This window comes from Drosophila elegans, unplaced genomic scaffold (genome assembly GCF_018152505.1).
Source record: "Drosophila elegans isolate 14027-0461.03 unplaced genomic scaffold, ASM1815250v1 contig_476, whole genome shotgun sequence".
Classification (NCBI taxonomy): Eukaryota; Metazoa; Arthropoda; class Insecta; order Diptera; family Drosophilidae; genus Drosophila; species Drosophila elegans.
In genome coordinates this window covers 9,343,955-9,366,842 of record NW_024545863.1, presented here as the reverse complement: position 1 = coordinate 9,366,842, position 22,888 = coordinate 9,343,955, and the positions used below count along the sequence as shown (strand labels likewise).

Sequence of the window (22,888 nt, the reverse complement as noted above, 5' to 3'; positions counted from 1 at the left end):
ACAATAAAGCATTGAGTTTAAACGACGACGACGACTGGACTTCCCATTCAGCGCCATTTCTGCCGCATTTGTCGACTGCCCCTCAAACAAGTTCCGACCAAATCGATCGACGCGACCAGCTTGATCTCCCAAAAATCAAGAGAAGACGCAAACTGATGACGATGGCGAAGCAGATGAAGACACAAAGGTGGAGGTGGAGATGGGATTTAGTACGCGCATAAAAACAAGAGAGACATTAGAAATTGCGCAAGGCGTTCGTGTTTGAACATTGATCGGCCATCGTGAAAATATATCAAGGTCAGCTGGTTGACACAGAAACCAAACGAATCAGCTAACTAACATTAATTGATGGATCTGTGCGTTCCAAGTCGGGCAATTCGTGAGCCCTCCAACATGGGGGAATAATCTGCACTGCGGATTTGCATGTGAAGAGGCAGTAAATTTAAAATGAATTCAATTAAGATTATATATTATATGCATTTTATTTATTATTTTTCGACTGGCACAGACAACTTTTTATTCACATGCAAAGTGAGGCCGTAAAACAAACTAGTAACGGTGATTACAATGCATTTACGATACTAACGCGTGTTTTGTTTATTTATGCGCAGTTTGATTGATTCGAATAAATAATTTGAATTAGGCGCGAAAGTGGCCACACTGGTTTGTGTCTAAATAAATATCAAAGTTCTATACCTACTACGGAGTGTGACCGTATTGTGTAAGGCGTTTTGGAATTTCATAGAAAAATAGCGAATGGCACACTGCAAAAACGTAAATAAGAAAAAGAAATGGAACCTCAAGTCACGATCCACAGATATTACAGCCGGCAAGCCAAGTACTCCGGATCTGCTGATGCGGACTTGGAACTCTGCATCAAGCACTGTGACGGTGACGTGGTCAGAATCGAATTAGTGAACCGGCTCCATGGAATCCAACTGCAGCGCAAAATACGCCGGTTGCTGCTGCTCGTCTTCTTGGCCATCGCCTATTTTGCCGGAGTATGTGGCTTTGGGAGCAGAAACCTCGGCATGCTGCAGCCCCGGATCCTGTACCCGCTGGTTACTTGTGTTTCCGTGGCCGTCCTGATGATCCGAGCCACCCTCAACTTGGTGCAGGCAGAACGATTGTTCTACAGCTGGGACATGGCTCTACAGACGGAGACGGTGCGATCCTTCGGCAGGGAATCTGTGCTGTGCATCCAGCGAGGACACATACAGGATATTGTGCTCAACGAAGTCATTGAAGATGTAGGAACTCATATATATCTTGATTTATATTTTATTGCTAGAACAAACAGCACTAGTGATCTCCTCTAGTCTTAGAAATCTCTGAAGATTTTCAGAATGTTAGTTTTGTTGAAGACTTAAGAAGAGACTTGGCTTTCAGTTAGAAATTCGTTAAAAAGGATTTACTATTAATTTTAGTTTTATTCTTTCTATTTCTCCATCAGTTAGATGTGAAGTATATGCTGATATTAAGAACGAAAGGAAGCCAGTTCAAGACACGGCCCATCGTACCCCTATTTAATGTAAGTTTCGCGATCTCGTTTCCTTTTCCTTGAACTGACTTGTGAACTCTTTTTTTTCAGAGCCAATCTCCCTCGTTTGAGTGTCTGCAACACTTATATCGGGTCCTGCACGGATATTGGCTGAACACTGCAAAGGATCGATCGGAGCAGTCCTACAGCAAGGACAAACAATACTTAGTGAAGTCGTAGTCTTTCACCGTGTTGCAAAACTGTTTGTAAACAATGTGTTCATTAAAAATGGAGGCTGTTAGTCATATTAGAACAAATTCAAGACTACCGTGGACGCGTTTTTGTCTTCTTCGACAGGCAGGGGCGGTAATGATGGAACTTTTAACTCCGATTCTACAATGTCAAAGTCAGCCCGAACCTGTGAACATAGAGATAAGTTTATTAATCTCAAAATTACGATTTCCCATTATCCCTTACCAAATTGTTTAGATCTATTCTACATTTCTTTTTGAGGACCTGGCGGTAGGTCTTTAAGTAGGTGTCCTTGTTGCAGTTTAACTCCTTCTGTATATTCTGGAGATCAATCAATTGCTGTAGCGTTAAATCTGCAAATAATTCGTAGAAGAATTTTATAAAAACAAAGATAATATAAAACCCGCTCACTTTCCATGGCGTCTCTTTTAGAGGTGGGGAAGCAACGATGGAAACATCGATGTTTTTTGGCAACTATCGAAAAGAAAATTAGTAAAATCAAATTTGTAAATTAAATTATTAAGTGTATTAGATATTTTAAAAAATTCAGCTGGCAGTGTTTTAATCGGCGGAGCATATTTTTTTATGAATACAATTTTTTGTTTACCATTACAAGAACTCAAAAATCAAAAACATCGATGTCCGCGAACATCGATGTTTCGCCAGCTCTAGTTCTTTATTGTTTTGAAATAAGACCAGTATTGGCCAACGCTGAACTGCATCAAATGGTTACGGTGAACACTCGCTATATGTTACAGTTACAACAGTCACTCCAATTAAAAAATATTTATTACAAATATTACGTTTTTAGTTAAATACACTAATGCAATAGATATTAATATAGATAAAAAAAATATATAATTTTGTATATCAGCATCGCATTGCTAATTGCTAAATTTTCAGCAATTAAGAGATTCAGACGTTTTGGGAATAGCCAGACTGTGGTATATCGGCTTTCTGCCAGTGTTGCACAGCGTCTAACTTCACAGCCCAGCCCGGCTGACGTAATTGGCCAAAAGCGACGTATTTTTGTTTATGTGCGCCCGCTCCCCCGCCCAAAAAAACGCATGGGAAGCTGCTGCTGCCCGCCTCCAATGACCACGTCTGGTTGCAAAAACTATTCAACCCGTCACCCCCTCCGGAATTGTTCCTCGCTCCGATGAAAATCATCTGTTGCTGACCGCAGAACACTACGTAAAAGTAAGCAGTTTCGAAATTAGTCATTCCATATATGTAAACATGGAGTTCTAACCCTGTTTTTGTGTTCTCCTCCAGCTCTCCGTTTCCCCGGGCCAAGATGAACCGCTCTGAACCGATTCATATTCGACGAGATCGATCCTTCGACAGCGTTCTCAATCGTCTGCTCCGGATGAGGTCTCAGAACCATGAGAGTTTTCGCGCCGCCATGTATAACTTCCTGATCGCTGCCGGAGTGGCGGCCTTCGTGGCCGTCTGCTTCATCCTCGGACCCTTCGTCAGACCACTGCTGTGGGCCTTCCTCATGGGCGCAGTGCTCTTTCCATTCAAGAGACGACTGGCGGAGAGCGTGAACAGATGGTTCCAGCGCCTGGAGGAGCGCGACTCGAACGTACTGGTGTCCATCTGCTTGTCGCCGCTGGAGGCCACGGAGCACTGTGGCCGGCTGCTGATCGGATGGCTCTGCGAGCACTGGCAGCTGCTCCTGGCCGGATGCGGGGTGGCCGGGTGCATCAAGCTGTTGGTACTGTACGCTCCACAAGGCTTCCTGCTGGCCCTCTGGCACTGGATCACATTTTCGCACGGGCTATTTGTCAAAATTATTGGGTTCCTTAACGTCTATATGGTAAGTAGTCTATGGTTTAATTTCTCAATGGTGAATCATTGTATTAGTAAATCCGTTTACACGCATTTACACTCAATTCTACAATCAGTCGTACATCCGCCTTTCTGTTTAATTTTTTTAAACGAAAAAATTTATCCAATTTGTGTATGTTTAATATTTATAGCACTTTTTTTTTAATATTAATAACAAAGAATATTAATATTTATGTAAGATAATTTTTATCTGAAAAAAAGAACCCCATTTTCTTTAATATATTTAACTTGTCTACCGAGGCAGTGGCTGCGGTGGCCTTCCTTTCCTTTTATTATAATTGGTTCTTTAAATAAAACTAAGAATATTTCATGTTGAAATTTGACAACAATCAAAATGTAGAAAGAGACAAAAAATTTGTGATTACAAAAAATTTGTTTCAGTTTATAAAAGTCATAAAAATGTATTTTCTCTATTTATTGTTAAGAAAACAAGAAAGAGGCAAACTTCGTCCAGCGGAAGTTTACATACTATGGCAGCCATTAAATTAAATATTCTTTAAAATACGTAAATTTCGGCTTAACTCCGTATATTTTTAATGCCATAAGTCAGTATTGTTTTCCGATTAAAGTCAAAAAAAAGGAAACTTAAAATGTTTGTTCGCTTATTTTTTTTTTTTTTTTTAATTTTTCGATTTTTCCCATGGTAGCTAATTTATATAGTCGTCCGATTTTATTCAATTTTAAATAAATCTGAAATAATAACCATAAACAAAAATTAAAAAACAGCAAAGTTTTTTTTTTCCTACTTGAGATATAAACCTGCAAGTTTGTGTTGAAAGGGACAGAAGGACATGGCTATCGCATCTTCGACGCACAAAATTTTTAATATATATTTTGTGTCGAAAAAAAAAAGCATTCAACTTAATAAAAACACATTTTAGAAATTTGTTAAACCGTCGCGCTCCAACAAAGCTTTTTATCTACACAGGTATATTATTGTTTATAATTTATTTGTTTATTTTATGACGATACACCAATTTCACTAAGTCACTGAAACAGATGGACGTATTTTAATCAGTGTATATATACTTTTTTTTGACTAGGGTAACATCCTTAGTGTCGTTTTATAGGGGCATGAAAAAAATCATCAAAAATCTGCCGCAGTTTTAAAATTAGTTTAGTACAAATTATCAATAATCATTATTTGTAGTTTATTATACCCTTGCAGAGGGTATTATAATTTCAGTCAGAAGTTTGCAACGCAGTGAAGGAGACATTGCCGACCCTATAAAGTATATATAATCTTGATCAGCATTTCTAGGAGAGTCGATCTAACCATGTCCGTCTGTCCGTCTGCCCGTCCGTTTCTACGCAAACTAGTCCCTCAGTTTTGAATATATCTGCATGAAACTTTACTATCAAGTAATTGAGCTGCAAATCATTATAGCTTCAATGTTTTTAAACATATACGCAAGTAAATCATAATTTTAATGTTTTCAAGAATATGATGAAGTTTGGTTCCTTTCTTGTTTGTTTTTTTTAATTATCAAAGTCTAAAATATTCATTATTTTTAAATTAATATTTTTGATTTTTATTTGTTTTACTTAAAAATAATATTTATTTTTAAAAAATTTTAAAATCTTTGAGAAAATGGATAGGTTGGCCAAAGAGGATCAAAAGGGTGTTTCTCTTTTTTTGTTTGTCATTTTTAAGTGATTGATTTTTGACTAAAAAAAACATGAATACTCATTATTTGCAGCTCCCAATCTATTATTCAAACGAAATAATGTAATAACAATAATAAAAAATATTCTTCTTCCGTCTTTCACACATTTTTTCTTTGCCAAGATATAAATTCAAAAATGATCTTATCCTCTTTTCTCATACAGCTCATCAGCCTAGTGCTGGTTTACTTGAGTTGCGTCCACTTCTTCTGGAAGCCGGAAAACAGCTCTCATTTCGTGGTTGCCGGACAATCCATGTGGATAGCAGTTGCAGGCTATCTGAGCAGCTTTCTGGGTGCCCTGCAGGTGCCTGTGTTCCTGCTGGTCATGGCCTACGTAACAGCATCGACGGCATATCACCTGCAGACGATAGATGACTCCGGATCCTACCTGCACCGCCTGCAGAAGCTGTTCGACAAGAACGATTTCGAGCGATCGCTGAGCAACTTCAGCATTTGCGGCAGGCCGAGCAGTGAGCCACTGAGTCCGGGTTTACAATCGGATGTGGAGGACGTCTCGCTGAGCGACACGGTTGACTCGACGGACACCTTCGATGCTAAGCCGGGAGCCGAGACTCCCAGTCACCAGAGCGATACGTTCTTTAAGCTCTTGTTCTACGCCTGCCTGGGCACATTTTTGTATCGCAACGTGTGGATGTTTATCCTGGCCGCTATTCCAGTATTGCTGCACCTCATCTATACAATTGGAGATTACACAGGCATTTTCAAGTTTGCTTGCTGCCAAATCAACGAAGTCTACGCGGCAATACGGGTGGGTTTTTGGCCAAAATCGATTATTTAAAATACATATTTAAGTAATATCAAACCAATTACAGTTGTGGGCCATCGATCACCACTCCGCCGTGCTTCCGCTCTGCCTGCCGGGAGTTTTGGAACTAAACTACAAGATTAACACCATCGTACGGGACTCTCTGAAGTCGTCCGTGGAGTCAGTTACCTCCATCCTCATGATCATCCTCATGCTGCTCATCATTGTCTTTCTGAGCGTGTTCTTTTGCGTGAACATCTACTCGGAGACTATTGAGGTGGCGTACCTGGGCAAGGATCTAATTAACAAGACGATCACAGATCGGCCTGAGCTAATTGATATCTTGCCCGCCAACATGCAGGCGTCCATCGATGATGCGTTAGATAACGCGCACCATTATGGGCGCCGAAAGATTGAGACATACATCGACGACTGGCTGGCGGACGCGGACAAGGTGCACGCCACCAAGCTGAAGGAACAGATCCTCGAGGTGTGGGACAGACTAATCCAGTACTGGATTGACTTCAACAAGGCTGGCAGCTCGTACGGTCCGCGGGTGCCCACGGATGCGCTGAAAAGCACTTTTGGCGAGATCGTCGACAATCCAGGTAAGCTTTTACCCGCCTCTCTAGGGCTTCTTTCTATTTTATTTTGTCCCTTCTACTAATTAATTTTTGAGTTCATTTTTGGGGTTTTCGGGTTTTTATTGAGTTCCTGCTCGTTTCATCCATCCCGTAACACTCGTTTGCGTCTACCAAATAACTCATTCTGTGTTGCATCTGCTAACCAACTGCCGTTTATTTAACCAAGGACATTTTAAAGAGCTAGTTTTAGTGGCAAAACAGGGCATTATCGGCTGGGCGCAGAGCAACACCCAGACGATCCTCGAAGTCGCTGAGTCTCTTTGGCACATCATCCGAACCAATCTTTCGATGATCATGGGCGTGACAGGAGAGATCCTGTCCCTGGTGCTATCTGGTGGACAGGCGTGCATAGAGTTTATATTGGACATGGTGAGTGTAAATAAATTTGTTTGTGACTGTATGATTATACACATTCCTTAAGTAGCACTTTAAATTATGTTTTAATGTAACTCAAGAGCATAAAACTTAACAACGTAATTGTTTTTTAAAATGTACGTTAATTAAGAGTGCAAACAAAAGTTAAATCGAATGCTTTCTCACTATTTTATAATATTCTTTTAGATTGTATTCTTTACGGCCCTGTTCTATCTGCTGTCGAGCAGTCAGGAAAAGTACGCGCCGCTTCAAATTACCAAGTACCTGGGCTATTCCAGTTCGGGCATAAAAATCGCCGATGCCCTGGAAAACTCCATTACCGTGGTCCTAATCTCCATGTTCAGGTGCTCCACATTTACGGGCTTGTTCACCTGGCTGGTGCACACGGTCTTTGGTGCCCGGATAGTGTTTCTTCCCTCCGCTTTGGCGGCCATGCTGGCGGCTGCTCCTTTCCTGGGCAGCTACTGGTGTGCGGTGCCAGCCTTCTTAGAGCTCTGGCTGGCCCAGGATCGCTTTTATGCAGGACTCATACTCTTCCTGCTCCAGTTCTTTGTGCCCTCATCTTTTGAAACGGCCATCTATGCGGACCTTAAAGGGTGAGTCAATTTTTGAATGGCTAAAATCATATATTTTTTAAAAATGGGTTTCTTTAACTTAGTGGTGGCCATCCCTACCTTAATGGTCTGGCCATTGCGGGCGGAATGTACTGGATCGGCTGGCAGGGAGCCATCTTCGGACCCCTGATGCTTTGCTTCTTCATCGGTCTCTTCGAGGTAGCCACTCTGGCCATGCGCAGCCATCAAGAGAACAGGTAAATTAGATTTAGGAAGGCCATTACGATGAATTTGTTTGATTTGCATGCAAAGTATGAACTTTATCAGACTTCTGCGGCCCGAGGATTGAAGTGAGTGATTTTGTTGGCTTGCTTTGAGTACATCCCGTTCCGTTACATGTAGTTTAGGATGACTAATTAGAGTTCTTTACTATATTACAGGCACAGCACTGACGAGGAGACGCGGACCACGTGAGTTGAGCATGGGACAGAAACTACGAATTTCCTTTTAATACTCGAACTGCAAACTAACTTAAGCTGTATGGCCAAAAATTTGACAATCAAAATAAGATTGGCCCAAATATCATAACCTAGAGTAAAGCTGACGTTTTTCTTGACCGCTGTTAATAGTTTCGCAGTTGCTAATCCATCCGATTTGCAAATTTGGTTCTTATTTTTACTAAACAATTCAGATATTCATGATGCCGTCTGAACAGCAACCGCACCTTTGTATCTCTGCTATCGATCTTAGTTTTTTACATACAATATGTACCTCGAATTGTTTGTAGTCGCGAAACATTTCCAAAGGCTTTAAGTACCGATAATGTGCTCGCTACTAATTGCTTAATGTAAACTTGTGATTTGTTAAAACTTAAATGTAAAATGTGTTGCAAATATATTTCTATACTAACTTTAACCTGCGCTGAATGCGAGCTTTTCCTAATTTGAAAGTTATTTTCCAGCTCAATCGCTCATGGGGTCAACGAAACCGTAAACGACAACACACAAAAAACGAACGATGTCACAGATGGAAAGTCTGTGGGAGGGGGGAAACCTGTTGAGCTGAAAATTGTAACCAAAACTAAAACATTTCATCTCTTGAATGCCGAAAAAAACTAAAGAAAGTCATTGTGAAGAATTTATGGGTATAACAATAAAATAAACACAGATTATGCAAATGTGGATAAAGTTGTAAATACTTTGTAAAATAATGATTTTTTAACAAAAATATAATTAGTTTTTTCGTCTTCTAAGACTTCATATATATATATTTAAACATAAAGATGATGTTAGTTGGTGTACTGATTCTTAAAGGTGAACTCCGGATGCCTCTCCACACTGCAAGAAATGCCAAAATTATCTTAAAATAAAGTCTGGAAAGGAAAATTGCATTTAAATACCCATGGAAGAAGGCGAAGTCACAGATGCGAATGTTTTGATCCAGGCTGCACAACTTCTCCACCTCCTCCGCGGTGAGTTCGAAGTCGAAAACATCCAGATTCTGCTTGAGGCGATCGGGGTTTGTGCTCTTGGGAATGGCGCACACACCGGTGTCGATGATCCAGCGGATCAGCACCTGGGCCGGCGTCTTGCCATGAGCGGCAGCAATCTCCTTGACTTCCGGGATGTCCATCAGATCGGGCAAATCCCTTACGATGCCGGCGCCCGAGTTGAACTTGGCAATGCCCTTGGATCCCAGCGGAGAGTAGGCGGTTACGGTTACGTTCTCGGACTTGCAGAAGTCGACCAGATCCCGCTGCTGGAGGTAAACATGGTGTTCGATCTGGTTGTTGGCCGGCCTGATCTTGCAGTTCTTCAGCAGACGGGCCACCTGCTCCTTGCTGAAGTTGGATACGCCGATGGACTTGGCGAGTCCCTTCTCCACCAGCGCCTCCATTTCCGCCCAGATGGCGGCGTGATTGGTAGTCACGTCCACTTCCATCAGACCATCCTTGTCAAGCTTGAAAATGAAAATATATAATCGATTAATTTCTTATAAAATACTGCGCTGTCTTACCTTAAAGCTGCCGTCCTCGTTGATATTGATGGTAAAGGGAGTGTGAACTAAATATAGATCCACATATTCCAGCTCCAAATCGGCCAGCGATTTCTTAATGGTCGGCTCAATCTCATGCGGTCGGTTGGCTAGACGGATTATACTTTTGTTATTCATTTTATAGTTTGCTATTAATCAGGTTATAAAAGGTATTAATTAACTATTAAAAAAATTATAGTCAGTATAAAGATTAGATTCATAAATCATATAAATTCGCAAGTTAATAAGAAACCAATTTTAAAATTCATTATATAAATATAGAAAAAGTTTATTTTGATATTCTGATTGATATGGTGAAATTTTTTGCTGTGATTAAAAGAAAGATGATTTTCAAGAATTTGACTTCTGTCATAGTTTGTGTTAATAGATTTATTGGTACATGTTTAAGATTTTTCACTCAAACTACATGGGTACATTTCACTTACAAACAGGTGGCACCTTGGTCACAATGAACAACTCCTCCCGCTTGACCTTTCCAGCGTCCAACCATCGTTTGAGGACCCTTCCGATGGCCTTCTCATTTCCATAGACTGGCGCCGTGTCTATATGACGATAACCCGCCTCCAGAGCCGCGTCGATGGCGGTTTCAATTTCCTCATCGGACGCCTAAAGTGTGGTGATGTATGTACATGTGGTTTAGTGGTTGTGATTATATATATAGATTGTATATATATACAGCTTGTGAGCCCCCTAGTATTGTCTCCGGGGTCCAGAGAAAGTCAAATTTACCAACTCAGCTATATCAATAAAAGTTTGTGGTTTGTTTTCGAAAACCGGTCTGAAGTGCCAAAAACAAACAGATTGCATTGGGCTCTCGAAGAGATTTAAATGTCGTGTCAGCTCTTTATTGAGCTCGTTTATTGTTGTTTATTGCAACAATCATGGTCGAACCCCATTAACCACTACTATTGCCCTTAATTTATAGAATTAACTAAAATCGTGACTATAATTACCTGCCAGGTGCCGATGCCAATCACGGGCATCTTCTCGCCATTGTTAAACGTTAGGAACTTGTTGCAGGCCATTTTTATATTTATTGAGAATTTTGTACTGGACACACTTGCTGAACAGAATAAACGAAGATGCTGGGGTATAACCTGTTGCTTCGACGATTGGATTTGGAATAAGAAAACGATTTACGACCCATTCGGTATGCCGGCCCACCGAATCAAGGGAGATTCTGCCCTATTCAATGCACGGTCTTACTAATCGTTATTTATTTATATAAGTTCGAGTTAACGGCAAACATTTATTTATCAGTTCATAAGAACATCTCACCGTTGAATGAAACAAAGTAAATTTTACCATGTAAAAGTTTGGATTTAAATTGATTTTAAAACAATTTTAAATTTAAGAACTCACAATTCAAATAAATTGTTGTTTTGTTAAGAAAAAACTTTAATATTTTATGTAAAAATATTATTTGTGTCTGGTCTCATAAAACTTGAATAAAAATAATTTTTTTAATAGAGTATTACTCTTAGACACTCTTTAACGCTTAAGGTCGCTTCAGGGGGGTTATTTCCTTTACTCAGATACTTTCATATATCAAGAATACGCTCTCAAAGTTTTAAAGTGAAATCTGTTAAATTTCGTAATTTATCGGCCATTTGAATTAGAATAAAAACTTTTAAACGCGTTTTTTTTAATCCTTGGTTTTGAAAGTCCTATATCGCATAAAAATTTGTTTACATACATTCTCTACCAAAACTATAAAGCATTAATAATCTTTTTTCGACAACGGTTCGATTCTATCCATTAACCTATTAATACTCCCAGCGTTAGAAAAAAGGTTGTAGCCCCTAAAGTTATAACTCGTATTATCCACCAACTTTAAAAAGTTTGTAATTCACATGCAAACAAAAAATAACCGTTAGTAAGACAAGACTAAAATAATAGAATTGAAATGTCCTTATACAACTAACTAATCCACCACAATTGAGAAGTTGCCGAATGTGAACTCTGGGATTTCAGTCGTTTCACTGAAGATGCACTTGTCGATTCGACTGGTGGGGCTGCCGGTATGCTTTAGCCAGAGGCGCCTGTGGAATAAACCTTATATTTAGAAACATCGGTTAATACAAATAAGAGCACTTACATGGACTCAAAGGAGTGCCTATATGCTTGAATTTCGCCCTTAACAGTGTTATCGGTAGTGTTTTTACACCACCCGCGAACTCCGAGCTTCTGGGCCCTTCGTAAGGTATACTAGAAAGTTTGAGACGGGCTTAAACAAGAGATATTGGTAGTTGCGGTCTTGAAATTTTAGTTTTTTAACTTATAGAAATAACAACCAAAACTAGTTTTGAAAAAAATTTCATGAAGCTTATACTATACACTAAATGGGACACATAGAAAGATTCACTATTATCATATAAATATTTTAAAATATTAAAAAAATTATTGAAAAAGAAAAATTTTTTAATTTTTTTTATTTAAAACATAGGTAAGATATTAAAAATAAATTTATTGAAAATTATTTACTACAGTTGAAAAGAGAATTTTACAGAATTATAAACAGATTAAATTTTTTTTGAAGAACTAAAAAAATGTCAAATTAATTTTAAACATATTTTGTTTACTGGTAACGAAAAAAAGGGTTTCTATGCCTTAAAATTATGCTTTTGAGCACTTTACTTCGCCAACTTCTATTGTTATGACCGCAGGCGCGTGTATTATAAGATAATAAGTTAATATATGTACATTGTATGAATATATAAATAAGAAGCCTTTTTTCAAATTTTATAAACTGCATGCAATTCACGCACAAAACAATATTGCAATCTAACTTCTCTGGTATAAGGACTAATTAGTTTGCCACATATCGAGCTCTTACCATTCGAAAGGAAACTCCTGCAGAGGTATTGCAAAACAATTATTTGAATTAAGCGTTTTAGTATGCGGACACATACCTTGCACTATCCCAAACACTTCAAATTGGCATCTGAGGATCGGCTCATTAGGACTCTCTCGTGTGGGCTCTTTTTTTTTAAACTCATTTCCAGAAATTCTCGTTGTATCTTCATTTTTTTCGTTTTGGGGAATTTCTTTAGTGTCTTTACTTTTATCTGATGGTGTCGAAGGAGGAAGCGTTACCCTACGCTTTTTCTCTGTCTGAGTTCCGGCGGAGGCCATGATCAATCAAAATTGTATTATTTATATGTTTAAGATATTTACAGCGCTTAACTGTCAATAAGCGATAGGTCGATAGACGGCAAAAGTTTCGATTCGATTCTATGAAGATGTTTGCAACACCTTCAGTCTCATATATTCAACTGTTCACTTGTACGAAACATATTTTAATTTGTTTCTTTAATTAAGCGGCGTAAAAACTAAGATATTAAAATAATTTAAAATGGCTGCACCAAAGATATGAAATTTGTTATAAATATATTTACTATTTAATTTGTAATAAATTGTAATAATAATGTAATAAATTACAAAACAATTTACGGCACTTGCGTTTTAAAAGGGCCTTTTAAACTGCCATCTCTGACGTGGTTTAGTCATCGAATCTGGTCACCCTGATGCCAGGGCGATCCGTTGGAACCAGTTCCGACCTGCCTTCGAACAAAACAAAAATCAGCTAAACAAAATATAGTAAAGTACGAATTTTACGCGCAAGTTACTTAATCGCACTATGCACACTCTGTACGCGCTGCTCAAGAACAAGTTGAGCGATGTGCATCCGCTGCACAACATCGACTTGGAGCGAGATGTGGCCTATTTGAAGGCGCTGGTGACCAAGGAGATGCAGCTGCAGTTCGACGCCAATGAACTGGGTGAGTGAACCTGCGAGTCAAAGAGCCGCCCGTTGTCTCCATTGTGCTAAGTCATCTGCTGCGCACTTGCAGAGATCATCCACCATGGACGAGTGCTGGAGGATGCCGACACCCTTAGCAGGTCGCTGCAGCCCAACGCCGTGATCCACTGCTTCCGGAAAACCAAACGCTACTCGCCCTATGTGCCGCCAGCAGCCTCCGAGATCAACACCAAACACATCCAGGAGCTGTTCTCGCTGACGTCGCACCTGCAGATCAGCGTGACCTCGCGATTCAACATCCTGCAAAAGATACTCGCCGAATATCCGGAATTCAGGCGCAATCTGGGCGCCCAGGCACTCATCCGCGATTCGGTGCTCTTCAATATGTTGCACGAGCCGGAGGTGGTCCAGAACCTGGTCAAGGATTACCCACTCATCTGCGAGGCGGCTCCCTTCATCGTGGACACCATTCGCAAGGAGCTGGCCAGGAACAGCTCAGCCACCCAGTGTAAGAACACATTCTTTTGCAGACTTTCATTGTAAATCCCGACGAGGGCATAAGATACACCCGTGCAGAGGGTACAATGTTTTTGTTTTGCCGGTACGAGCCGGATCGGACGACTATAGCATATAGTTATCATATAGCTGCCATAGGAACTATCGAATAATTGAGCTGTAAATCATCATAGCTTCAATGTTTTTAAACATATACGCAAGTAAATGATCATTTTAATGGTTTTCAAGAACATTTCATTTTTGCAATAGCTGCAAGGGTATATACCCTTCGGCTTCCCGAAGTTGGCTTTCTTTGTTGTTTTTTTTCATGTACCCTATTGGAAGCACGCGCATATATCACGCAGTTTCTTAATTAATATGTTGTTCTGCCATTTAAGCCATATATCTTGAGTTTTATCAAGAATAATCAAGTCCAAATTCGGCTTGTCGAAGCAAACTTTCTTTCTCATTTACTTACAATATTGCCCCTTTTCAGTTCAAGAACAGGCTGCCTCAGAGTCGACGACTTCGTCAGAGGAGGAGAACTCGCTGGGAGCAGGAAGTAGCAGCAGTGGCGGCAGCAGCAGCACCGCCGTAGCAGCTGCGGCTGCCGCCAATCGGCGTGATGAGATGGCCAACATCCGGCAGATCAGCCGCCAGCAGCTGGCCAACGCATTGGCCAACGTCACCTCGTTCAACTCACTGTCGAACATTGCCCAGCGAAATGCGGACGAGGCGCTGCAGGGTGATGAGAGGCCAAGGACCACTACGGCGCCACTGGCAGCAGTTGGGGGAGGATTGGGAAGCGGAGCAGGAAGCAGCAGTGGACCCAGTGGCAGCGGTTCCATCTCCTCAGAGCTGTTCCGCAATGAACTGGCCCGCGCTTTTCAATCGCTGGCACAGCAGCAACCGTCACCGGTGGAGACCATGGACGTGGAGTCCGCCGCAGTGGCCCCCGTCCCTGAGTCACTCGCCCCACCAACGGCCGACGATGTGGATGACGAGGATGATGGTGGCGACGACAGCGATGTGCTGCCACGGTGCTATCGCCGACATCGCTTCACCGAACAACTGCGCACCATGGCCGCCATGGGCTTCATCAATCACACACAAAACGTTAATTTTTTGGAAATATCCGATGGAAATGTAGAACACGCCATTAATCTGCTTATGCTGGGCATGAATTAAATTGTATATGTTACATTAATAAACTTTAGAATTATGGTGTAGACTTATCTAGAAATATCCCCCCCTAATTGGCACCAGCTTTCCCATGAGTGCCAACTTGCTCAACCGCAACATTCCCGGTTGGAATTAATCAAATTAAGGGCATTTTAAAGTATTGGCTATTTTTCTACAGTCAGATTAATTCTTAGATAATAAACATCAAGTTTGCGGACGTTCTCTTCATATTGCTCTGTTGTAATATATAATATGTGTACAGTTTGGTTATAGCAATGTCAGAGCAAATGCCGGGATAAAAGTATTACCCCTTCGATTCATTCATTATCAGTCATTTTTTGGTAAAGTCTTATGCAGATAGCTTTAAAGCTGGGAGGCGGACGGACTGACTGACGGACACGGCTAGATTAACTCTTCTTGTGATGCTGAGCATATATACTTTATTGGGTCGGAAATGTCTCCTTATAATACCCTCAGGATCAGTAGGGTAGTCGATATAGCCATGCCCGTTTTTCTGTTTCAATACCGTTTTGCGAACTCAGTTTAAAAGCTAGCGATCTGAAACTTTCACAGTCGTCCTAAAACAAGTTTACGCAGCTATTATTATTTTGTATATACATATATACCTGGATCAGGGTAAAAGCGCGTGCCGATCGGACGTCTGCATCCTATAGCTTCCATAGAAACAACAGGATGAAATCGCTTACAATTTTATACTTTTCAGGATAGTTGGCGCAGTATACAAGCTATTTCGGCAATGGTAATAAAACTTCGGCTTGCCAATGTTAGCTTCTGTCCTCGTTTTTAAATAAAAACAAATTTTATACTTATACATTTTTAAGAAACATTTTCTCATATGGAAAAAAAAATATTCTGAAATATTAATCAAATACTACATTTAAAAGTATATTCGTATAAATTAAAAAACAAAAATATAACTCGGCGTGAATATATTCCTATTCCAGCTCAGCGGATCAAAACGTTATTAAACCATATATTTTTTATTTTAAAGATAGTTAATAGATACCTGTGGAAACCGTATTAAAAAAAGGAAGTATATATTTAATTAATTCGCAGATTTTTCATCTACCTATCTAGTTGAACTACAAATGAGAAAACAGTCTACGATCATTATTGCTACCAGGTTTTCCCATACTTTACAGTACTAACCCCACTTAGGAGAAACTGGCCAATCCTACTCATACCATTTCAATTGCAAAGTCGGTAATGGACTTTACGAAGAGGCTTAGTACTTATATGCGACTTAAATAGGATTAAACGCAGAAAATAAGTATCGCTAACGATATACAATTTTAAACTGCAATCTTCCCCTAACAAACTTAAGAGCTTTAAGTTTTTTAACAAAGACAAAAAAACTGTTGTTTAAGCCTCTTAAAATTTGGAAATAATTTTTTAAAGATTTTTGCGTGCTTACTTTACGGTCTTATATTTATTTTGCAGCTGAGGATTCTGAAGCATTCGACTCCGAACTTACTTAAGTAAGGAATATCTCACGAGAACTTTTAATAATTAGAAATACATTTAGCTGATTAGGCGAGGGATGCGGGCGTAGGGGAAAAGCTGGCCGTATCAAAAGGTTTGCCCTGAATTGAACTAGTTTATTAGGTAGTCCAGCGCCTTGTCCTTGTTATTGTTGAACCTAAGAAGCGCCTCTGAGATTTTCGATTCGTCAAAGCCCAGGTCTATGAGCTCGCTCAGTGGGATGAGGTGTTCGATAATCTGGGAAGAACATAACATATTTCCAGTGACTGTCTCTTGCAAGAGTTCGTTAAGGGTCTTACCTTTTTATCATCAATGCCGCACAGGCTTACTACCTTGGCCACCCGCTCCAGAGGAAAGCCCATGGAGCTGATTCGTTGAGCCATCTTCTGTGCCGGTCCTGCCAGCTCCTTGAAGGAGTTCCTGTCCACCGCCACCTCCATCTTTGGCTGCTGTTCCTCGTTGTGGCTGTGCAGGCGCGTTCGTCGCTTCTCCGCCTGTTGCAGCTCCGTCTTCAGCTCCCGCAGGATGTCGGGAACACTGCGCGACTTGGTGGCAGCCTCGTCCTCCGATTTGCTCAGGGTCAGCACGGAGGAAGGCGCTGGAGGCGCCATCAAATGGTTGGGCGTACCGAATCCGTTGAAGTAGTAGTTGTCTGTATTAGTTTGATGCTGGAAAGTGTGCTGCTGCGGGGAGTAGAGTGGCTGGTGGCCCTGAATGTGGTAAAACTGCAATGATAGCCATTTATTAGATAATATCGCACGAGCTCCTTGCCTTAAAGAGATATGTTCAGAAAAGACTTTTCAAAGACTGTTAGAAACATATTATATGCAATGCATGATTTATTTTAGCAACCATTTAGCAACTAACAAAAATGTATGAACAATATATTATTGACTAAGAAACCATTGCTCTACTAAAGCTCGAATTCATTTCACAACTTTCACAATACATAAGATTAAATAAAGTTACACTGAACAACAATGATTTTGGTGCCCTCGTTTGGTATTCTTGGTGTTTGCGATAGCTTGAATTGTTTTTTTTAATAAATAAGGGAAAAGAAAAGTTTATTCCCAAATTAAAATAAACCAAACATTTTTTCTTTTTTACAATTTGACCGTCTGACATAAGAAGATATTTTAAATAAATATAATATATAATTGTTGTCGTTAGGAAACGAAATAACCAAATTCTGATTTTATTTTCCTCCAATAAAAATTGATAACATTCAAACAAACAGTTAATAAACAGAGTACTTCCTCTTTTATTTAAATTTTAGTATTAATATGGATTTATCTGAACTGTGGATGCAAACTATAAACGAATTGATAATAAAATAGCGATTGCAAACAGGTTAACAGAATAAAGTCAATCGTTCTGAGCCCAAGGCAAATATCTAGCCAGGAATTTGATCGGAGTTACTACTCAATAGTGTCCCACCTGGTAGTGCTCCGGATTGTGCAGCTGCTGTTGGGCGGAAGCGCTGAACATGGGCGTCAGGTGGGGCGTGGCTGGAATGTGGTTGGACTCGCACCTGCCCTCATCATCACAGTGAACATGGAAATTGACGCTGTCGAGCGTCGCTTTGGTCTCCGCCAGCGTGGTCATCGTTAGCTCCACTGGAACTGGCACATCCCGATGAGGCTGCTCCTCCTCGGGGCGATTCTCTTGCTGCTGCTGCTGCTGCTGCTGATCCCTGCGCTCCTCGAGTTGCGTCTGGTGCAGCACTTGGGCCAGTATGTCCAGATCGTTGATGGTCTTCAGCTCGATGTTGTCGAAGGGCGTGGAGTTCATGTTGTACTCGAAGTCAGCGTAGTTCAGGCTGCTGTTCCGCTTGTGCAGCGTCTGCGGACTGGCCACAGGAGTGGTGCTCAATATGGTGGGTTGCAAGATGTTGTGGAAATTGCACACGCCAGTGGACTTTGCGTCGGGCGGGGAGTCTTGTGACTCTGTGGTCGGAGGTGGAGGTGTCTGCTCCTTTTCCTCCTCCTCCTCCGTGTCCGACGACAGGTCCTCCGTACTGGGATAGTCAACTGCTCCGAGCATTTCCCTCTGCTTGGCTTCCAACGCCCGTTGGCCGGCCTCCTTGCGGCGCTCCTGGCGACTGACGCGCTCTTCACGTTGCTGGCGACGCAGTTGGCGCCATCGATGCGCCTGACTCACCACAGCCCGCTCCAGCTGACCGTCATACTGGTAATCCGGATGATCCGTGTAGAAGTCTTCCCGGAACTGCGACAGTCGGTTGACGGTTGTCTGCGGCAGGTGGAATATGGCTGGCGGAGGTTTGTAGCGCTCAACTACCTTGACCGGGACATCGTCCATGTTATGCTATCGCATTCACCCCAAATTTTGTTAATTAAGTTGCTACTACGCGTTTTTTCTCTCTGTTCTCTTTTGTTGTTTCCTTGAGCAGCACCGATAGACGATTAGCGATAGGCAGTGTCATCGGTCGCTGCTGATTTCCATCTTATAGCCTGATTTCATTGACGCATTAAGTCCCATTTAGCCTAATCCACACAGGAACTCCCATAAAGCTAAATGACGCATTAAAAATAAAAAAAATTAAAAGTGGTTTAATAAGTAACGGGTATTGGATAAACTTTCGAAAAGCCTTGACCTCCGATAATTTTAAAATTTTCTAAATTTAGAGTCTTGATAACGAATAGATAGGTCGAAGTTGGCGACAATAAAGATATAATGAAAAAAACAGGGAAATATCGTTTTTTTTTTTTGAATTTTCGAGACTTATATTTTTATCTAATATTAGAAGGATAAATAATACATTAGGCAGAATGCGTTTTATAGTGTCTTCCCATCCTCTTGAGAGTGAAAAAATAGAATTCTCATCGAAAACGTAAAAAATGATGTCAAGGAAAAATTGCAAACTGGAGACTGCTAAAGGAAGAGGTATGCACAATTATGCGGATTTAACTGTCAATAAAATCAGGTACAACCTAAGGTTTTGCGGTTGTATAACAGTTTAAAGTTGGTAAATTACTCAGATTACTTTTGCAGTACCCACTTCAACAATCTTTGTTTTTAATTATTCAATTATAATTAATTAATTGATTATTTATGTTAATGAGCCGCAGCTGTTCAGCTCAGAATCGGAGCTCCATATATGTTAAAATTCACATCTGTTTCACACGGATGCACTTTGTGGGAAGAGGGTATAAACAGCCCATCGATATCGATAATCGATAGGAAACTTGCGGTAGTGTTCCGGGGCGTTTAGTCCATCGCCATATTGCGGATTCGCATTCCCTGGTAAAGTAATCAAAACAAACAAAGCAGGATGAGCGATGTGGGGGATTTGCGGCTGAGCCAGCAGCAGCTGCTGGCCGAGATCGCCGCCCTGCTTCAGACTACCGTGGAACCAAGTGATGCCAACGCACTGATGCTGAATCAGGAGATGCAGAGACGGCTCCTGCAAGTCCGTGCACAAATCCTGGCCGTTCTGCAAACAGTGCGGGCCCGCTTCGCCCGAAACGAGGAGATCCTGGTGCGCCGCCTAAGGCCACGCTCCCAGTTCGGACAGGACTCCATCAACCGGAGCGGGGCCATCCTGCGGAAGGGTACGTTCCGCTTTAAAGGCAACCTATTCTTTCGAGACATCGATGGACGGAGCTGCCCCAACAACGAAGACTACGAGGCGCGTTGTCACACGGAAATGTTTCCCACCGACTTCGACATGCACTCTCGCCACGTATGGACATTGCTGGACAAGAAGAACGTGATCATGGGTATCAAACAACAGGTGAGCAGGTCTGTTATGGGATATGGCATTTCGAAATGATTCAGATTTTGTTCAAATTTTGGAGACTGCAATTTTATTTACTATTTACTATTAATTTATAGCGTTTTAAAATTAATTTCATTAAATCTTCGATCACGTTTTGCTGAAATCAGTGTTTTCAATAAAATCAATTCTGTCTGTGTAGCTAAGATTTTTGTTAATATCCTGAAAACCAACAATTGCCCAAACTCAGTCTTAGCACAAATTATAGTACTTATCAAGAGCTTAAAAAATTGCCTTTTGTAAAAATAATACAAACATTTGGAGCTTGTTTTTTTGCAGTTTGAGTGCGTACGAATGTCGCATTGGACAGTAGAGAATTACCCATATGCTACATTATTATTGTGTTGTTTAATGTTATTTTTTATGTTAATTTTTTTTTTTTTTTGCAGTTACTTGACCATATTGCTTTGAGGAACAGCACAACGCCCAGCGGCAGCCGGAAACGAAAACCAATCGAGCGGCACCTAAAGACTCTGGTCAGTCTGCTGGCCACGGCAGACGAGAGCTTCACAGTCGATTGGAACCAAATTAGCACCCTGGATGTGGAGTATCGTCACTCTCCGTATAGCTGTGAGACGATGTGGCGGGTCTACCTGCACCCTGACCTCAAGCGCGACGACTGGTCGACGGAGGAGGACGAGATCCTGATGACGGCGGCCTCTGCGAACCGGATGCAAAACTGGGAGCTAATAGCCAAGTCATTAGACCGGCGATCCGACTACCAGTGCTTCATTCGTTTCCACACCGCCCTTCGTCATCTGCTTGATCCAAAGCCCACCTCCCGCTGGAGCGAAGAGGACAACGTCAAACTCCGGGAGTTGGCTGAGAAAAATACGGCAAATGGTGTAATTAATTGGAAGAAGGTTGTGGAGTACTTTCCAGGCAGGTCCAAGTCGACGTTGATTGGGCGTTACTACTACGTGCTGCACCCCAGCATCAGTCACGGTGGGTATCCTGAATACTCTCTAAATAGATTCCGTTTTCCATTTTGCCCTATTGAAAACTTATTTTTACTTATTTATTGGCACTGTGTTTGCAGAAGCCTTCAGTACGAAAGAGGATATGATGCTGTTCGCCGCCGTAGAGGAGTACAATGGCAAGTTTCACTGCTTTCCACGTACCCTCTTCCCAAATCGATCGCTGACGCAGTTGCGTACTCGATACCATAATGTCTTGGCTCAGCGCAACAAGACCGACTCCTGGTCGGTTCAGGACGACGCCCAGTTGATGAGCTTTGTCACCCAGCATGGGGCCTCCCAGTGGCTAAACTGCGCTACATTTCTAGGCAATCACTCTCGGACCAGCTGTCGAACCCGATTTCTGGTCATAAAAAAATTCCTCGAAAAGAACCCGAATGCAAAAGTAGAAGATTTGCCTCGACGACGATCGAAGAAGATGTCCGTAATTACTTCCGAAAACTGGGCACAGCGTTTGCAGGAATGGCAAGAGGACCCGGAATCATTGGCTATAGCTGAGCAGATAAAAGGCTCATGGAAGGGAAGGCCCCCTTCTAAAAAGGCTAAAATCGATTCAAAGGCAGAAAATTCTTCCAAGTTGTCGAAAGTCGATATAGAGTTGTGCGAGTTCTTTATGTACGCTTACAATCTGCCGCTGACACTTCCCACAATTTTTCCACTTCCAAAGGATGCTTACAATCTCGCCTATGTGGTCAGGGCCCTATCATATAAGCCACCGATCCAAAGCTCGCTCCTGCAGAACATCCCCATGCCAACTGAACTGCTCAAGTGTTACAATATAATGATAAGAAAACTGCCAGACGAGAAGTGTGATTTAAAGAGTCCACTTTTGCCGCCTAACTGGTCCACGATGATGGGGTTTCGGGCAATGTGCATTCTGTCCGGAGATTGCCGCAAGCAGGGTCCGGCTGCCCACGTATCCGACTATAATGAATCTGCATCACCCATTCAGCTTTTCCGACAGCGGCTGCGGGCTCTCTTCTACCGCACCACTCTTCTCAGTCGCTTGGAATCGCATCTCTTTTCGGAACTGCCTGCTGCCTTGGTGGCGCTGCCACGACCCACGCCAGATTTCATAAAAATGGGTACGAATATTATCTTGACCGATACCGATACCGAACCGGAACCAAAGAAAAATCTCAAATTGGAGCCTCTTAGCGAGGACGAGATAATAAGTACTGTAAAACAGGAGATGGAGTTGGAGTACATAGTTCCATAAGAATGTTTTATAAATAAGCTTTATAAGTTTTTATTTTTAAGTTATATCGCGTTGTTAAATAATTAACTACAATAGCTAACAGATAATTTATAAACTTGTAGGTACTTTCATTGTGTTTCACATATATCGAGTTCAAATGCCGGACCGTTTGAGTAACCTAGCGATTTGCCTCAGGGTGGCTCAAGTTTCTGAATGTTTTTTAACCAACTATTTTATCGGTTAGTAAAGACTTGATTTTTCGTCATAATGGTAAGGTACAAATCCATTTTTAGTTGGAAAAACGTATGAAGTGTTCCAGTATAAAAC

The 22,888-nt window shown here is 41.3% G+C and overlaps 8 protein-coding genes across 11 annotated transcripts; 4 read left to right on the top strand and 4 right to left on the bottom strand.

Moving 5' to 3' along the window:
- Nucleotides 1–767: 767 nt before the first annotated feature.
- Nucleotides 768–1,797, top strand: LOC108140971. Its single transcript, XM_017264038.2, has 3 exons — nt 768–1,250; nt 1,454–1,531; nt 1,592–1,797. Exons 1-3 carry the CDS (start codon nt 792–794, stop codon nt 1,718–1,720), a joined length of 666 nt encoding a protein of 221 aa, XP_017119527.1. The 5' UTR covers nt 768–791; the 3' UTR covers nt 1,721–1,797.
- On the bottom strand, nt 1,266–2,195 carry LOC108140972. Its single transcript, XM_017264040.2, has 4 exons — nt 2,144–2,195; nt 1,958–2,085; nt 1,809–1,898; nt 1,266–1,740 (listed from the first exon to the last, which is right to left on the bottom strand). The coding sequence occupies exons 1-4, from the start codon at nt 2,148–2,150 to the stop codon at nt 1,684–1,686; spliced, it is 282 nt and encodes a 93-aa protein (XP_017119529.1). The 5' UTR covers nt 2,151–2,195; the 3' UTR covers nt 1,266–1,683.
- A 514-nt stretch (nt 2,196–2,709) lies between these two features.
- Nucleotides 2,710–8,787, top strand: LOC108141126 (transmembrane protein 245). Of its 4 annotated transcripts, none has more exons than XM_017264346.2 (9): nt 2,710–2,932; nt 3,008–3,554; nt 5,417–6,022; nt 6,087–6,627; nt 6,842–7,032; nt 7,225–7,634; nt 7,697–7,849; nt 8,033–8,062; nt 8,554–8,787. In XM_017264346.2, exons 2-9 carry the CDS (start codon nt 3,030–3,032, stop codon nt 8,708–8,710), a joined length of 2,613 nt encoding a protein of 870 aa, XP_017119835.1. In that variant the 5' UTR covers nt 2,710–2,932; nt 3,008–3,029; the 3' UTR covers nt 8,711–8,787. The 4 variants fall into 4 exon arrangements, 3 of the variants coding, with proteins under 3 accessions (XP_017119835.1, XP_017119834.1, XP_017119836.1); XM_017264345.2 differs by having other exon boundaries at nt 6,830–7,032; XM_017264347.2 differs by having other exon boundaries at nt 2,711–2,932; nt 6,854–7,032.
- Nucleotides 8,717–10,780, bottom strand: LOC108141128 (aldo-keto reductase family 1 member A1). The gene is made up of 5 exons (XM_017264348.2): nt 10,601–10,780; nt 10,073–10,253; nt 9,609–9,736; nt 8,992–9,551; nt 8,717–8,929 (listed from the first exon to the last, which is right to left on the bottom strand). Exons 1-5 carry the CDS (start codon nt 10,670–10,672, stop codon nt 8,881–8,883), a joined length of 990 nt encoding a protein of 329 aa, XP_017119837.1. The 5' UTR covers nt 10,673–10,780; the 3' UTR covers nt 8,717–8,880.
- Nucleotides 10,781–11,474: 694 nt separating this feature from the next.
- On the bottom strand, nt 11,475–12,975 carry LOC108141020 (acylphosphatase-2). Its single transcript, XM_017264101.2, has 4 exons — nt 12,560–12,975; nt 12,484–12,500; nt 11,746–11,855; nt 11,475–11,689 (listed from the first exon to the last, which is right to left on the bottom strand). The coding sequence occupies exons 1-4, from the start codon at nt 12,780–12,782 to the stop codon at nt 11,572–11,574; spliced, it is 468 nt and encodes a 155-aa protein (XP_017119590.1). The 5' UTR covers nt 12,783–12,975; the 3' UTR covers nt 11,475–11,571.
- A 221-nt stretch (nt 12,976–13,196) lies between these two features.
- Nucleotides 13,197–15,134, top strand: LOC108141241. The gene is made up of 3 exons (XM_017264498.2): nt 13,197–13,429; nt 13,502–13,918; nt 14,402–15,134. The coding sequence occupies exons 1-3, from the start codon at nt 13,288–13,290 to the stop codon at nt 15,091–15,093; spliced, it is 1,251 nt and encodes a 416-aa protein (XP_017119987.1). The 5' UTR covers nt 13,197–13,287; the 3' UTR covers nt 15,094–15,134.
- Nucleotides 15,135–16,518: 1,384 nt separating this feature from the next.
- On the bottom strand, nt 16,519–19,021 carry LOC108141218. Its single transcript, XM_017264470.2, has 3 exons — nt 18,028–19,021; nt 16,890–17,315; nt 16,519–16,827 (listed from the first exon to the last, which is right to left on the bottom strand). The coding sequence occupies exons 1-3, from the start codon at nt 18,907–18,909 to the stop codon at nt 16,702–16,704; spliced, it is 1,434 nt and encodes a 477-aa protein (XP_017119959.1). The 5' UTR covers nt 18,910–19,021; the 3' UTR covers nt 16,519–16,701.
- Nucleotides 19,022–19,827: 806 nt separating this feature from the next.
- Nucleotides 19,828–22,758, top strand: LOC108141050. Its single transcript, XM_017264197.2, has 3 exons — nt 19,828–20,344; nt 20,776–21,331; nt 21,426–22,758. The coding sequence occupies exons 1-3, from the start codon at nt 19,883–19,885 to the stop codon at nt 22,580–22,582; spliced, it is 2,175 nt and encodes a 724-aa protein (XP_017119686.1). The 5' UTR covers nt 19,828–19,882; the 3' UTR covers nt 22,583–22,758.
- Nucleotides 22,759–22,888: the final 130 nt, after the last annotated feature.

Coding starts and splice junctions, on each gene's coding strand:
- LOC108141050 (XM_017264197.2), top strand. CDS start 19,883: ATGAGCGATGTGGGGGATTTGCGGCTGAGCCAGCAGCAGCTGCTGGCC. Junction 20,345..20,775: donor TCATGGGTATCAAACAACAG/GTGAGCAGGTCT, acceptor TTTTTTTTGCAG/TTACTTGACCATATTGCTTT. Junction 21,332..21,425: donor GCACCCCAGCATCAGTCACG/GTGGGTATCCTG, acceptor CTGTGTTTGCAG/AAGCCTTCAGTACGAAAGAG.
- LOC108141128 (XM_017264348.2), bottom strand. CDS start 10,672: ATGGCCTGCAACAAGTTCCTAACGTTTAACAATGGCGAGAAGATGCCC. Junction 9,737..10,072: donor GACCAAGGTGCCACCTGTTT/GTAAGTGAAATG, acceptor TAATCCGTCTAG/CCAACCGACCGCATGAGATT. Junction 8,930..8,991: donor GACTTCGCCTTCTTCCATGG/GTATTTAAATGC, acceptor CATTTCTTGCAG/TGTGGAGAGGCATCCGGAGT.
- LOC108140972 (XM_017264040.2), bottom strand. Junction 1,899..1,957: donor GAATAGATCTAAACAATTTG/GTAAGGGATAAT, acceptor CTATGTTCACAG/GTTCGGGCTGACTTTGACAT. Junction 1,741..1,808: donor AAGACAAAAACGCGTCCACG/GTAGTCTTGAAT, acceptor GTTTACAAACAG/TTTTGCAACACGGTGAAAGA.
- LOC108141126 (XM_017264345.2), top strand. CDS start 3,030: ATGAACCGCTCTGAACCGATTCATATTCGACGAGATCGATCCTTCGAC. Junction 3,555..5,416: donor GGTTCCTTAACGTCTATATG/GTAAGTAGTCTA, acceptor TTTCTCATACAG/CTCATCAGCCTAGTGCTGGT. Junction 7,635..7,696: donor ATCTATGCGGACCTTAAAGG/GTGAGTCAATTT, acceptor TCTTTAACTTAG/TGGTGGCCATCCCTACCTTA.
- LOC108141020 (XM_017264101.2), bottom strand. CDS start 12,782: ATGGCCTCCGCCGGAACTCAGACAGAGAAAAAGCGTAGGGTAACGCTT. Junction 11,690..11,745: donor AGGCACTCCTTTGAGTCCAT/GTAAGTGCTCTT, acceptor TTTATTCCACAG/GCGCCTCTGGCTAAAGCATA.
- LOC108141241 (XM_017264498.2), top strand. CDS start 13,288: ATGCACACTCTGTACGCGCTGCTCAAGAACAAGTTGAGCGATGTGCAT. Junction 13,430..13,501: donor GTTCGACGCCAATGAACTGG/GTGAGTGAACCT, acceptor GCGCACTTGCAG/AGATCATCCACCATGGACGA. Junction 13,919..14,401: donor GAACAGCTCAGCCACCCAGT/GTAAGAACACAT, acceptor GCCCCTTTTCAG/TTCAAGAACAGGCTGCCTCA.
- LOC108141218 (XM_017264470.2), bottom strand. CDS start 18,909: ATGGACGATGTCCCGGTCAAGGTAGTTGAGCGCTACAAACCTCCGCCA. Junction 17,316..18,027: donor ACAATCCGGAGCACTACCAG/GTGGGACACTAT, acceptor CTATCATTGCAG/TTTTACCACATTCAGGGCCA. Junction 16,828..16,889: donor GCGGCATTGATGATAAAAAG/GTAAGACCCTTA, acceptor TGTTCTTCCCAG/ATTATCGAACACCTCATCCC.
- LOC108140971 (XM_017264038.2), top strand. CDS start 792: ATGGAACCTCAAGTCACGATCCACAGATATTACAGCCGGCAAGCCAAG. Junction 1,251..1,453: donor TCAACGAAGTCATTGAAGAT/GTAGGAACTCAT, acceptor TTTCTCCATCAG/TTAGATGTGAAGTATATGCT. Junction 1,532..1,591: donor CCATCGTACCCCTATTTAAT/GTAAGTTTCGCG, acceptor CTTTTTTTTCAG/AGCCAATCTCCCTCGTTTGA.